The 13,975-nt window shown below is 42.4% G+C and overlaps 1 protein-coding gene across 1 annotated transcript in view; it reads left to right on the top strand.

Annotated features, from left to right (window-relative positions):
* The window catches only part of AGPAT5 (1-acylglycerol-3-phosphate O-acyltransferase 5), a 127,744-nt gene that overhangs the window by 24,952 nt on the left and 88,817 nt on the right, over positions 1-13,975 (top strand). Inside the window, exon 2 of the mRNA XM_075338462.1 lies at positions 11,434-11,500. Coding sequence (XP_075194577.1) covers positions 11,434-11,500 — 67 coding nt within the window. The remainder of the gene's footprint in view (positions 1-11,433; positions 11,501-13,975) is intronic.

Here is a 13,975-nt window from a genome sequence, read left to right as displayed (position 1 = left end):
GGCGCTTCTATGATAGCGCCATTTTCTGGGGTGGCTGCGGACTGCAATTCGCAGTGGGGGTGCCCAGAAAGCATGGGCACCCTGCACTGTGGATTCCAATCCCCAGCTGCCTAGTTGTACCCGGCTGGACTCAAAAATTAGGCGAAGCCCACGTCATTTTTTTTTTTTTTTAATTATTTCATGAAATAATTAAAAAAAAAGGGCTTCTCTATATTTTTGGTTCCCAGCCGGGTACAAATAGGCAGCTGGGGGTTGGGGGCAGCCCGTACCTGCCTGCTGTACCCGGCTAGCATACAAAAATATGGCGAAGCACATGTCATTTTTTTTTTCTTTTTGGGCAAAAAACTGCATACAGTCCTGGATGGAGGATGCTGAGGCTTGTAGTTCTGCAGCTGCTGTCTGCTCTCCTGCATACACTAGTGAATGGAGGATGCTGAGACTTGTAGTTCTGCAGCTGCTGTCTGCTCTCCTGCATACACTAGTGAATGGAGGATGCTGAGACTTGTAGTTCTGCAGCTGCTGTCTGCTCTCCTGCATACACTAGTGAATGGAGGATGCTGAGACTTGTAGTTCTGCAGCTGCTGTCTGCTCTCCTGCATACACTAGTGAATGGAGGATGCTGAGACTTGTAGTTCTGCAGCTGCTGTCTGCTCTCCTGCATACACTAGTTCTGCAGCTGTCTGCTCTCCTGCATACAATGAACATTTTGAAGAAGGAAATGACATCAGACCTTTTTTTTTTTTTTTTTTTCCATCAACAATCTTTAATGGCATTGTGCACTGATTAAAAACGCAGTGAGCAAAAACGCAGCAAAAAAACGCACCAAATCGCGGCAAAAACGCATGCGTTTTCGCCGCGTTTTTTTTTTAGCCGCGGGTGCGGTTTTTAGACAAAAACGCACATAAAAACGCAGCGTGAAAAAAACGCCTAGTGCGCACATACCCTATTACAAGTTTATAGTGGAAGTTAACCACTTTCCCCACTCTCTGGCACCTGCCAGCAGACACCTCTAGCTGAGGTTCCTTCTCGGCCCCAGGGCCCTCTGCAGACCACTGGGTCTGGGTCTCCTCCAGGAGAGGCTCGGCCTTACAGCCCTGGTCTGGCTGCACTCACCTCAGTCTTAATAACGGAGTCCTGTGCTCAGCCTCCACACAGGTTGCGCCCTGCAGAGTTCTCTCCCAGCACACACGCTGGAAGTCTAGAGCTAGTCTCTATCTAGACTGCCCTGGCCACACTCCACCCAGGTTCTGAGACTGGATTGCTTTAACCCCTCGAGGCACACCCACAGGTGGAGGTCTGTGAATCTCAGCCCTGCAGAGCACCTTGGGATTATTAAAGGGAACCTGACCCTTATGTGTAGCAAGAAGCCTTTGTGGACTTCAAGTCCCATAGCAACCTTTTTCGTCTAGATATCGCAGATACCTTCTCCACTGTGACATATAGCGACCATTTACCACGTTGGTGGTCGCTACGTCACAGAAGCTAAAGGCATCTTTCACATTAGCTAATGTTTGAGTCCACATCAGGAACACATGGAATAATGAGGCCATGTTCACACAGGGTGTTTTTGCTGCATGTTGTGTTTTTTTTTTTTTGTTTTTTCCTACAGCAAACCTTTTCTTCTTTGGTTCGGTTTTTATGGCGTTTTTTTAATGGTGTTTTTTTTTTTTTTTGCACTTTCTGAGGTAGTGATGTCCAGACCAAGTCCAGACCCGCATGGGTTCAAAACTACTAGAGTAGCGGATGGGGATCCGGCACTCGAATAATAACACAAAAAAGTAAAAATAAATAAAGCAAGAATGCTATACTTGTCAGTCTCCAGCGTGGCTGTACCTGCTCTCGTGACCCCTCCTTTTACTTCTGGGGCCACTTATTAAACTCATGCATAGTCACTGTTTTATTTTTTTTTGTTTGCCCACCGGTGTCTGTGATTGGTTGCAGATACGCCCCCACCCTGAGTGACCGTATATCTGAAGCTTCCAATCACACACTATGCACGTCTAATCATGGTATAAAAAAAAGTGGCGTAGGGTCCCCCCATATTATGATACCCAGCACAGATAAAGCCTATATACAGCCACCAGCTGTGTGCTTACCTTGGCTGTGTATCAAAATAGGAGGAACCGCATGCGGCTTTTTTGTTTTGTAAATTATTTAAATTTTTAATAAAAAAAAAACAGCGTGCAGTCCCCAATTTTGATACCCAGCCATGATATAGCAGACAGCTAGTATTCTCAGGTTGGCGAGACCCATGCTTATCCCCCCCCAGCCTAAAAATAGCAGCCTGCAGCTGCCCAGGATTGTCACATCCAATAAATGCCACAATCCCAGCACTTTACCTGACTCTTCCCGTTTGCCCTGGTACGGTGTCAGTCAAGGTAATAAAGAGTTAATTGCAGCTCACAGCTGCCACTAAGCCCTAGATTAGTAAAGGGAGGCCAATACTAATCTGTAAATGAAAGTAAATAAACACAAACACCGAAAAGATCCTATATTTGAAATAAAATACAAAAACACCCCTCTTTCACCACTTTATTAACCCTAATACACCCCTGCAGGTCCAACGTAATCCACACAAGGTTCCACGACTATTCCAGCTCTTCTACATTTGAAGTGACAGCATGCAGCTATAGAATGACTGCCCGATGTGAGCTTCAGGCAGAGACTCAATGAACTGCAAAATTAGCTGTGATGTCACTCAGGTAAGTTGTGGTGACAGCTGGAGGTTCCCACCCCTCCACTTGTGACTGCAGGTAACCTGACTTCAGTAGAGTCAGTGACCTTACCTCCGGTTGGATCACTGAGTTTAATGAAGTACCCTGACGTCAAGTTACCTGCAGTCACAGGTGGAGGGCCTTGGGAACTTCCAGCTGTGACCACAACTAACCTGAGTGACATCTCTGCTTGATGTCTGCAGTGGACAGTCATGTTCCATGATCGTGCGCTGGATGTTAGTTGTTGCAGAGCTGGAATCGTCATGGGACCTCATGTGGATTACGCCAGACCAGCAGGAGTGTTTTTGGGGTTAATAAAGTGATGAAAGAGGGTGTTTTTTTCTATTTTATTTAAAATGAAGAATTTGTTCGGTGTCTGTTAATTTACTTTCACTTACAGATTAGTAATGTCAGGGAGTCTCAGACTCCTCCCATTACTAATCTAGGGCTTAGTGGCACCTGTGAGCTGTGATTAACCCCTTATTACCCTTAGATTAGTGATGCGGAGGGTCTCGGACCTACCCATCACTAATTTTGGGCTTAATGACAGCTATGCGCTCTCATTATCCGGCTTTTTGCTCAGGTGCACTGGCAATCGGATAATATCAGGGGTTAAAGTGCTGGGGTTGTTGCATCTAATCTGGAGCAGCTGCAGGCTGCTATTTTTAGGCTGGGGGGCCCCAATAGGCTTTGGTCTCCCCAACCTAAGAATACCAGCCCTTAGATATCAGGTTTTTTTTATGGCTGGATATCAAATTGGGTGGTGGAGCTGCATGCTTTTTTTTTTTTTTTTTAAATCTTATGCAGTTCTTTCTGTTATGATACACAGCCAAGATAAGCACCTGGCTAATGGAGGGAGCCTGTATCCGTAGGCTTTATCTGTACCCATGAATCAATATGGGGGGGACCCTATACAACTTTTTTTTTTTATTTTTTCTTTTTTCTTTTTTCTTTTTATTTTTTCTTTTTACACCATGATTAGTCCCACATAGCCTCTGTGATTGGAAGCTTTAGACGCGCCAAAATTATGTTTTTTGGTTGATTTTTTTATTTTTTTTTTTTTTTTTTTAAAGAATGCAACAAGGGGCAATCAAAATGTAGCATTCACACAAAAATGGTATAATTTAAAAACGCCAGCTCAAGACGCAAAAATAAGCAATCAGCCCTAGAGCCAAAAAATTAGAATGCTTATGGGTTTCAGAAAATGGCGCAAACAGCGCCATTCTTATTTTGACACTTATGAATTTTTTTTTTAACCCCTTTGATAAAAGTAAAAGTATTATAAATATTTGGTATCTACAAATCCGTAGCGCCCTGAAGCATCATGGCAACATATCGGTTTTACCAAATAGTGAACACTGTGAATAAAATATCCCCAAAACAATCATGTTTTTGTACTTTTTTTTTTTTTTTTTTTTTTTGCAATTTCACCGCCTTTGGATTTTTTTTCCCATTTTCCTTTACACTATACGGTAAAACTAATGGTTTAATTCAAAAGTACAACTCGTTCTGCAAAAAATAAGCCCTCATATGGCAAGATTAATGGGAAAATAAAAAAATACGGCACTCTGAAGAAGGGGAGCGAAAAACGGAAAATCACACCAGGGTAAAGGGGTTAAAAGGCAGGTTTCCGCCCTGGTTATTTTGTTCTAAAGGTATTTGGCCACGGGACCACAAATCAAGCCTTTATTTTTCTTTCCAGGGAGTGGCTCATATCAGGCCACCTACTCTGCCACCTCTAGAATATTGGGCTTAGTCTATATTTGGAGGTTCTCCAGTTTTCTTCATGTCTATCAGGGAGTTTCCGATGTTTCTGTTGTCTGAAGAGGTAGCTTTACTTACAGCCATCACCTTCATTAGAAGGGTTTAGCAATTGGTGGTGCTTTCATGCCTCTTGCGCCCTACCTTGTTTATTAAGCTAAGGTGGCGTTAAGGCCAGTTCCAACTTTCCTTCCCAAAGTCATTTCCGCTTTTCACCTTTTAATGAGGACATGGTCTTATCTTTTTGTCCTTCTCCATTTCATCCAATGGCGACTGCATGGTCCTAGATGTCGTTAGAGCTGTGCGTTATCGGCTAATGCCTCTTTAGGCAGTCCATTTCATTATCTGTTCTGCCAAAAGGGCCTGGCCACCTCCAGAGTGACTATCCCTCGCTGGATCAAAGCAACCATTGTTCAGGCTTACAAGTTAAAGAACAGAGCTCCCCATTTAGCGTCAAGGCGCATTCTACGCAAGTGGTGGAGGCCTTTGGACAGCTCGTGATCAGGCATTGTCTCTGCATCTTTGTGACGTAGCTACATGGCCATCTGTACACACCTTTCAAATTTTACAAGCCAATAACTTGCTTCTGCTGATGCAGACTTGGGCAGGAAGATTTTCAGGTAGCAGTCGCCCAAGCTTTCCGCTTGAACTTAAAGTAAGTTCTGTGTTTTCAATAGAATATCTATGTTCTTTTCCCACCCTAGGGATAACTTTAGGATTCCCCTGGGCTCTGTGTATCCTCAATGAAGTGACTGAAGTAGGTAACAAAATCGGTTTCTCATTTAGTCTTTGGTGGACTTAGGCTACGTTCACGCATCAGTTTTTCTTCCATCAGCCACAATCCGGAAAAAAACGAATCCGGCGCCGGATCCATTTTATCCCCATTGATTTGTATTAGTGCTGGATTGTGCCTGATGGCCTTGTGTTGCATCCGGCTTTTGAAGTATCTGGCGTAATTACTCAATGCGGCGGCCGGATGGAACGTCTCATTGAATATATTTTGTCTCTGAAAAAAAAACCGTATAGTGCCAGATCTGGCGCAATACGGCGTGATTTACAATGGAAGCCTATGGACGCCGGATCCGGCGCGATGCGGCAAAAAAAACCGGATGCGGCCGCCAGTTCCGTTTTTTTAAACTGAGCATTCCCAAATTTATTTTAAAAAACTGATCCGGCAAAAGGATGAAACAGATGCAAAAACGGATGCGCCGGATCCATTTATTTGACGGATACGGTACACCGGATCTGTCACAAGGATCCGGCGCATCCGTTTTTGCCTATTCTGCACCAGATCCATTGCATCAGGCACACGCCGGATTTTGCCTGATGTCAAAAAACTGATGCGTGAACATAGCCTTAGGGCGGTGTCACACGCACCGAATTATCGAGCGATCGCACCCACTCCCGTCGTTTGTGCGTCACGGGAAATTTGTTGCCCGTGGCGCACAGTCATTTACCCCCGTCACACGTACTTAACTCCCGAATGACTTCGTTGTGGGTGGCGAACATCCTCTTCATGAAGGGGGAGGGACGTTCGGCGTCACAGCGACGTCGCACAGTGGCCGCCCAATAGAAGCAGAGAGGCTGAGATGAGCGGGACGTAACATCCCGCCCACCTCCTTCCTACTGCATTGCCGGCGGGACGCAGGTAAGCTGTGTTCGTCGTTCCCGGGGTGTCACACGGAGCGGTGTGCTGCCTCGGGAACGACGAACAACCGGCGCGCAGAAGGAGGAACGACTTTATGAAAATGAACGACGTGTCAACCAGCAACAATAAGGTGAGTATTTCTGCTCGTTCAGTCGTTCGTAGCTGTAACACGCTACGATATCTCTAACGATGCCGGATGTGCGTCACGGAATCCGTGACCCCGACGACATATCGCCGGATATATCGTAGCGTGTGACGCCACCCTTAGTCCTCCTGCTCCCCCTTACCTAAAGTCAGGAACCAGTAGATGAGGTATAGTCTGCTCGGGAGGAGCTAATTTGTTTGCAATTTTAGTGGCAGTAGACAGCAGGCTATCCCAGGGTTCTGTGACACACGCACACACACGCCCCGCCCAGATGAAGACTAATGAGAAACAGATTTTACGGTGAGTACCAAAAATCTGCTTTTTAGTATAGTTGCAGTCATAAAACTCAGATCTATATAATATAAATTTAATGCAATCAGTAAACGGTGTAACAAATGAAAAAAAAAAGATACCTCAGAATTATGGTTTTTGGCCACTGCAACAATTATAATAAAATGTGAGAAGCGCCAATCAGAACATCATCTCTACCCCAAAAATGGTATCAGTAACACCATCCGCCCAGCGTGTAACAAAAACAAGCCCCCACCCAGCACCTTTTATCTTGAAAATTGATACTCGGAAAATGACAACGCAAATAAAAAAAATGTTTGCTTACCTTCACACATGAAATAATATAAAAAAAAAAAACAAACCCTCACATTTCGGTATTGGCGTAATTGTACTGACGTGGAGAATCATTCTGCCTGGTCAGTTTTACGATATAGTGAACATGGTAAATAAGAAGAAAAAAACAAACAAATTGTACACTCCCTCCACACTTTCCGTTGCATCACATGATGAAATGAATGGCACCATTCAGCCACCCGTACCAAGCCATATATCAAGTCCAGGTTTAGTGCATGGAATCCAGGATAGGCTGTCCCAGTAGGTTAATTGTAGATAGGTAGAAAAAAAAAGTACTTGGCTCACAAAAAGTAATCCCTGATACAGGTATATGGATGGTGACATTAGTATGTGGATGGTGAAATTTAAAGTTATTTTAGCAAAATTGTGTGCATCCTCACACTTTGTTTGAATTCGCAATGCTGGCTCCAGCTCTGATGGGGTTTATCAATAACATTCTCTTTTCTGACTTCCTGTGATCAATTACTATAATTTCCATGATGCTTTGCAGTGGCCTGTAGCACCTATCACATCCACTCAGAACTCCACCCAAACCCCTCCCTGCCCTCTTTCCTGTAGCTACAACCTGCTGCATTTTATTGAAGCACTGACTTTTGAGGAGAGTGAGATCACATCAGTGTTGCAGGGTCAGACACCAGCCCCAAGCACTGTACAACCATGGGAGTAAAGCTGTTATTTTTTGCTCTTCTGATACATTTCATAGTATATCTACTTTAGTATACTTTTTTATAATTTATATAAAGGGATATCGAATGCCACACGTCTCTATGGTTGAGTGATATATATATATATATATATATATATATATATATATATATATATATATATATATATATATATATATATATATATATATATATATATATAATAGAGAGATATATTATATATATATGTATGTATGTATGTATGTGTATGTATACAGTGCCTACGAGTAGTATTCAACCCCCTGCAGATTTAGCAGGTTTGATAAGATGCAAATAAGTTAGAGCCTGCAAACTTCAAACAAGAGCAGGATTTATTAACAGATGCATAAATCTTACAAACCAACAAGTTATGTTGCTCAGTTAAATTTTAATACATTTTCAACATAAAAGTGTGGGTCAATTATTATTCAACCCCTAGGTTTAATATTTTGTGGACTAACCCTTGTTTGCAATTACAGCTAATAATCGTCTTTTATAAGACCTGATCAGGCCGGCACAGGTCTCTGGAGTTATCTTGGCCCACTCCTCCATGCAGATCTTCTCCAAGTTATCTAGGTTCTTTGGGTGTCTCATGTGGACTTTAATCTTGAGCTCCTTCCACAAGTTTTCAATTGGGTTAAGGTCAGGAGACTGACTAGGCCACTGCAACACCTTGATTTTTTCCCTCTTGAACCAGGCCTTGGTTTTCTTGGCTGTGTGTTTTGGGTCGTTGTCTTGTTGGAAGATGAAATGACGACCCATATTAAGATCCTTGATGGAGGAGCGGAGGTTCTTGGCCAAAATCTCCAGGTAGGCCGTGCTATCCATCTTCCCATGGATGCGGACCAGATGGCCAGGCCCCTTGGCTGAGAAACAGCCCCACAGCATGATGCTGCCACCACCATGCTTGACTGTAGGGATGGTATTCTTGGGGTCGTATGCAGTGCCATCCAGTCTCCAAACGTCACGTGTGTGGTTGGCACCAAAGATCTCGATCTTGGTCTCATGAGACCAGAGAACCTTGAACCAGTCTGTCTCAGAGTCCTCCAAGTGATCATGAGCAAACTGTAGACGAGCCTTGACATGACGCTTTGAAAGTAAAGGTACCTTACGGGCTCGTCTGGAACGGAAACCATTGCAGTGGAGTACGTTACTTATGGTATTGACTGAAACCAATGTCCCCACTGCCATGAGATCTTCCCGGAGCTCCTTCCTTGTTGTCCTTGGGTTAGCCTTGACTCTTCGGACAAGCCTGGCCTCGGCACGGGTGGAAACTTTCAAAGGCTGTCCAGGCCGTGGAAGGCTAACAGTAGTTCCATAAGCCTTCCACTTCCGGATGATGCTCCCAACAGTGGAGACAGGTAGGCCTAACTCCTTGGAAAGGGTTTTGTACCCCTTGCCAGCCTTGTGACCCTCCACGATCTTGTCTCTGATGGCCTTGGAATGCTCCTTTGTCTTTCTCATGTTGACCAAGTATGAGTGCTGTTCACAAGTTTGGGGAGGGTCTTAATTAGTCAGGAAAGGCTGGAAAAAGAGATAATTAATCCAAACATGTGAAGCTCATTGTTCTTTGTGCCTGAAATACTTCTTAATACTTTAGGGGAACCAAACAGAATTCTTGTGATTTGAGGGGTTGAATAATAAATGACCCTCTGAATAAACTTTTCACAATTTAAAAAAAAAAAGAAAAAAAGAAATAACATTCTTTTTTGCTGCAGTGCATTTCACACTTCCAGGCTGATCTACAGTCCAAATGTCACAATGCCAAGTTAATTCCGAATGTGTAAACCTGCTAAATCTGCAGGGGGTTGAATACTACTTGTAGGCACTGTGTGTGTGTGTGTGTGTGTGTATGTATATATATATATATATATATATATATATATATATATATATATATATATATATATATATATATATATATATATATTAGTGTATATATAATGTGTGTGTGTATATGTATGTATGTGAAACTACTTACAAAATTGTTTTTTTTTTTTTTATTATTAAAAAGAGCACTAATTTGATATCGTTGCACCATAACATCCCGATCTATAAAACTATCAAACTAGTTAACTCCTTCAGTGAACACCATAATAAAACCTAGCAAAAACTGTCCTTTAATTATACAGCTGACAAAGTGGACTGAAATGCGATCGAAAAGTCACAAAAATGGTACCACTGAAAACGCCATCTTGTCCTGCAAAGATCAAGCTGCCATAGAGCTCAATCAGCCAAAAAAATAAAAAAGCTATAGCTCTCAGAACACGGCAACGCAAAAACTGTTTTCTTTTCATATAAGGCTATGTTTTTTGCGGCGTGTTTGCATGTTTTTTGGGTGCGTTTTTGGTCTTAAAACAGCATGATTTTGCTTCCCCAGCAAAGTCTGAGTTTTCATTTTTGCTGTCCACAAAGTGCATTTTGTTTTGGGTGCGTTTTTGTGGTGATCACAAAGATGCAACATGTCAGCTATTTCTGCGTTTTTCACCCATGCAATGCATTGGAAAAAAACGCAGCCAAAAACGCATCTTTGTGGTCACAAAAAAGGCAATGTGCGCACAGAGCCTAAAATCATAGATCATACCTGAGATCATAGTTTATTCTTTTTGTGAGGTAAAACTTTTCACTTTTTTTTTTTAAACCACATCAAAGGGTGAAAATTATTATTCCAAGACGTGTTAATTGAAATTAACCTTATTTGTGGGAAATCCCTTTGTAAGGGGGTTGGAGTACCCTTCAGTAGCCACCATTCTAGAAGATCTGGACTGTTCATGAATCTGTATGCGATTAGCATAGGCTTACATCATATGTCTTCTTGGGCGGGTGGCTCCAGTTCTGACAAGCTTTCTTCTGTCCTTCTATAATAGGTCATGATGATTTCGGTCTTCATTAAACTCTCTTGTTTCTATAATATAAAATGTATTGACGTGTATGTTGTGAGAAATGTAAGAATCATTACCAGGCCGGAGGAGCCTGATGATTTGAAGAATCATTAAGCGGTTTTATGTTTCTGTATGTGCTCTTGCAAAGATTTCTTACAGCTTTTTTTTTTTTTTTGTGGTCAAATGCCTAAAAATTACCTTTAAAGGGGTGGTTCACCCATATTTTTTATTGTCTAGATCGATATTTATATTGAAAAACAATTTCTCTCAAATACCTTATGTTGGCAATAGTGCCTGTGAAAGGCGCTATTGCAGACCACTGTTCCCCATTCCATGACCTCGGGGATCTGGTGACGTCACGTCAAGTTCCTGACACCGCGGCTGGCCGCAGTGTCTGTGAGTGATGTGCTATGGGCGGTGTTCCACTGCTCGTCACAGCCCATCTGCTCCCTCCCTCACAGCAAAGTGCTGCAAGCAAGAGACCGCTGAGTTGTGACGAGCGGTGAAACACCGCCCACAGCCCAGTGAGTCAGGAAGACTGCAGCCGGCCGCAGGGATGTGATGTGTCCGGAACTTGACGTGACGTCATCGGAGCGGGGAACAGCGGTCTGCAATAGCACCTCTCACAGGCACTATTGCCAACACAAGGTATTTGAGAGAAACCTTGTTTCTCAGTATAATATCGATCTAAAAAATAAAAAATATGGGTGAACCACCCTTTAAAGCTGTAAACTTCCGTTAGTGATGTCCAAGCTCGGCCTGGCAGGGCTCTGTTAGCTTTATTCTTTTGAAGGGGCATCTTAATACAACCATCATAAGCTATCAGTAACTTGTGCCTATTTGTATATCGTCTGCACCTATATTACGCTGCTGCTCTGCACCTTCATGTATTAAAATCTTGTTTCACAGTATAATTTTCATGTATTAAAATTGCTTTATTTCTTTTTTCTGTTAGATAGTGATATACGGAGAGTTGCCAAAGAAGGAGAAAATTTTGTACTTATCCAATCATCAGTGTACAGGTTGGTATAGCGCTAAAATGCAATGTACGTTAAAGGGGTATGGCCTGTAGTATTCTCTGTACCTTCATAACATCCATAGTGTTTGTAATCCTGACCGTATCTGCTATTGTGTGATGGTGGACCTGCTCCTCAGTGCTGTCAGTCATTACTCCAGAGCATGATCACTCCCACAGCGGCGTGACTGATGATCCAACATGTGCCGGGAAGAGAGCGACGTCTCTGTACTTGCTGAGGAGTAGATAATGCAATGTAGCAATGATTGACAGCGGTCCCTTACTAGGTCCTACTCAGAACAGGGAGGGCTTACCATTGAATTTTTTTTAACCCATTCACCGCCAGGTGATTTTTTTTTTTTTTCCCCATCTTTTTTTCTCCTTGTATTCTTCTGAGTGCCATACGTTTTTATTCATTTATTTACCATATTTTTATTTTTCCGTCAATATACCCATGAGAGCTTTTTTTTTTTTTTTCTTTCTTTCTTGCGGGGGTGAGTTGTACTTTTGAATGACACCCTTCATTTTTCCCCCTTGTTTCCTGCTGCCATGAGCAGCACTGTGTGCAACCAATGGGTTGCCAAGACAGCATTAAGTCAGATGATGGCTCCTGTCGCTTTCATGACGTGCTTCCTGTGAATGCCGTCATAGCTGAAGCATCGCTCTGATCAGCAGAAGCGATCGGACAATGAAGGCTTCAAGTCCCCTGGGGCGACTGGTCAAGCCAATAAAAAAAAACAAAAAAAAATAACCTTTGAGTTCAAATCGCCCCCCTATTGCTCCATTGAAAATAAAACAAAAAACATTTTTGTATCGCCGTGTTCAGAAGTGACAGTTTAAAATGTAAAAATCATTTAATCTGATAGGCAAAGAGCTTAGCAAGGAAAAGAGAAAAAAAAAAAGCCAGAATTACGTTTGTTTTTTTTTTTTGTTTTTTTTTTTTGTTGCCGCAACATTGCATTAAACTTCAGTGACGGGCAATGAAAATGTAGCATCTATACAAACATGGTGTAATTAAAACCACTCGGGCTTAGCCCCAGATCCCTAAAAAATGAGAACTCTACAGGACTTGGAAAAGGGAGACAAAAGTGCTATTCTTTTTTGACAAAATTCTGAATTTTATTTCACCCCTTAGATAAAAGTAAAACTATACATGTTTGGTATCTACAAACGCATACTGACTTGGGGAATCATAAGGCCCTGTGTGCACGCTGCGTTTTTTGCCACGGGAACAACCTGCAGTAAAACTGCATGCGGTTTTGGGTGCAGTTTGTTTTTTTTTGTTTGTTTTTTACCGCAGGTGCGGTAATCTTTCAGAGGGTGCGGAATTTTCTTGAGAATTCCTTTTTCTAGTGCGCACAGGGCATAATGCCTGGTCAGTTTTACCATATAATGAACATGGTAAATAAAAATGCTAAAAAAACAATCATGGAATCACACTTTATTTGCAATTTCACCGCACTTGGCATTTGTTTCCTTTTTTTCCAGTACTTTTTCGGGCACAATTAATGGTGTGATTCAAAAGTATAACTCGTCCCACAATAAACAAGCTGTCAAATGGCAATATTAATGGAAAACTAAAAGATTTATGGCTCTTGGAAGAAAGGGAGGGAAACAAAAAAAAAGAAAATCAGCTGTGGTTAAAAGCAAAATCCTTATTTTAGTCTAAAAATGTAATAGAAATAAGCATACATGTCCATAAAGGACATGTAATTTCCTGCCAGAAGACTAACACACAATGGAGTCCACAACAGATTTCCCATGATCCGCATACATACTGAGTCCTGAGTCCTGTGTAGTAGCATTCTGGTGGGTCCACATGTGTCCAGTGATATGGCCGTTAGATCTTCCATCTTACAGCTCCGTGATATCGGCGTTTATTCATACTGATGAACAGCTATGTGCGAGACGTACTGGATTCAGTGCTGTCAGGGGTAGATATAATGCTTGTGAAAGGCTGACTGATCCTGATGGTGGAGGTGTAATTTTGCCATGGCTTAGTGATTTTTAGATCCATAAAAGAGAATTTGTCACTAGTCTTTGCTGCTGTATCTTAGAGCAGTATGCAGTAGGGGCAGAAACCCTGATTCCAGTGACTTGTCAGAACTACAGCAAGAAGCTTAGAAAGTATCTGCGGCAGTTCTGCTAGTCCTCTGTGGTAACTCTGGTTATATAGTATTCAATATTCATGAACTCTGGCTATCTCCACCTCACACAATTGACAGCCCTATCTACACTGTGCATAGACAGCTGCCAATCAGTGGTTTGGGCACTGTTATACAGAACTGATCAACTGCAGCTTTCCTAGTTCTCTCAATAAGTGTTTAACAAAGTTACAGAAGCAGCCCAGCAAGTGATGCATCACATGAATTGCTGTTTGCCTCAATCGCGTGGCAGCCATACAATATACACGGATAAGCGTGAACCTGGTGATCTTCCAATCATTCATAAGAATGATCATGCTTAATCATTGACGAGTCCA

The sequence above is a fragment of the Anomaloglossus baeobatrachus genome, chromosome 3, assembly GCF_048569485.1.
Source record: "Anomaloglossus baeobatrachus isolate aAnoBae1 chromosome 3, aAnoBae1.hap1, whole genome shotgun sequence".
NCBI lineage: Eukaryota > Metazoa > Chordata > Amphibia > Anura > Aromobatidae > Anomaloglossus > Anomaloglossus baeobatrachus.
Note: the sequence above shows the minus strand (reverse complement) of the source record. Positions and strands in the feature narration are given on the sequence as shown.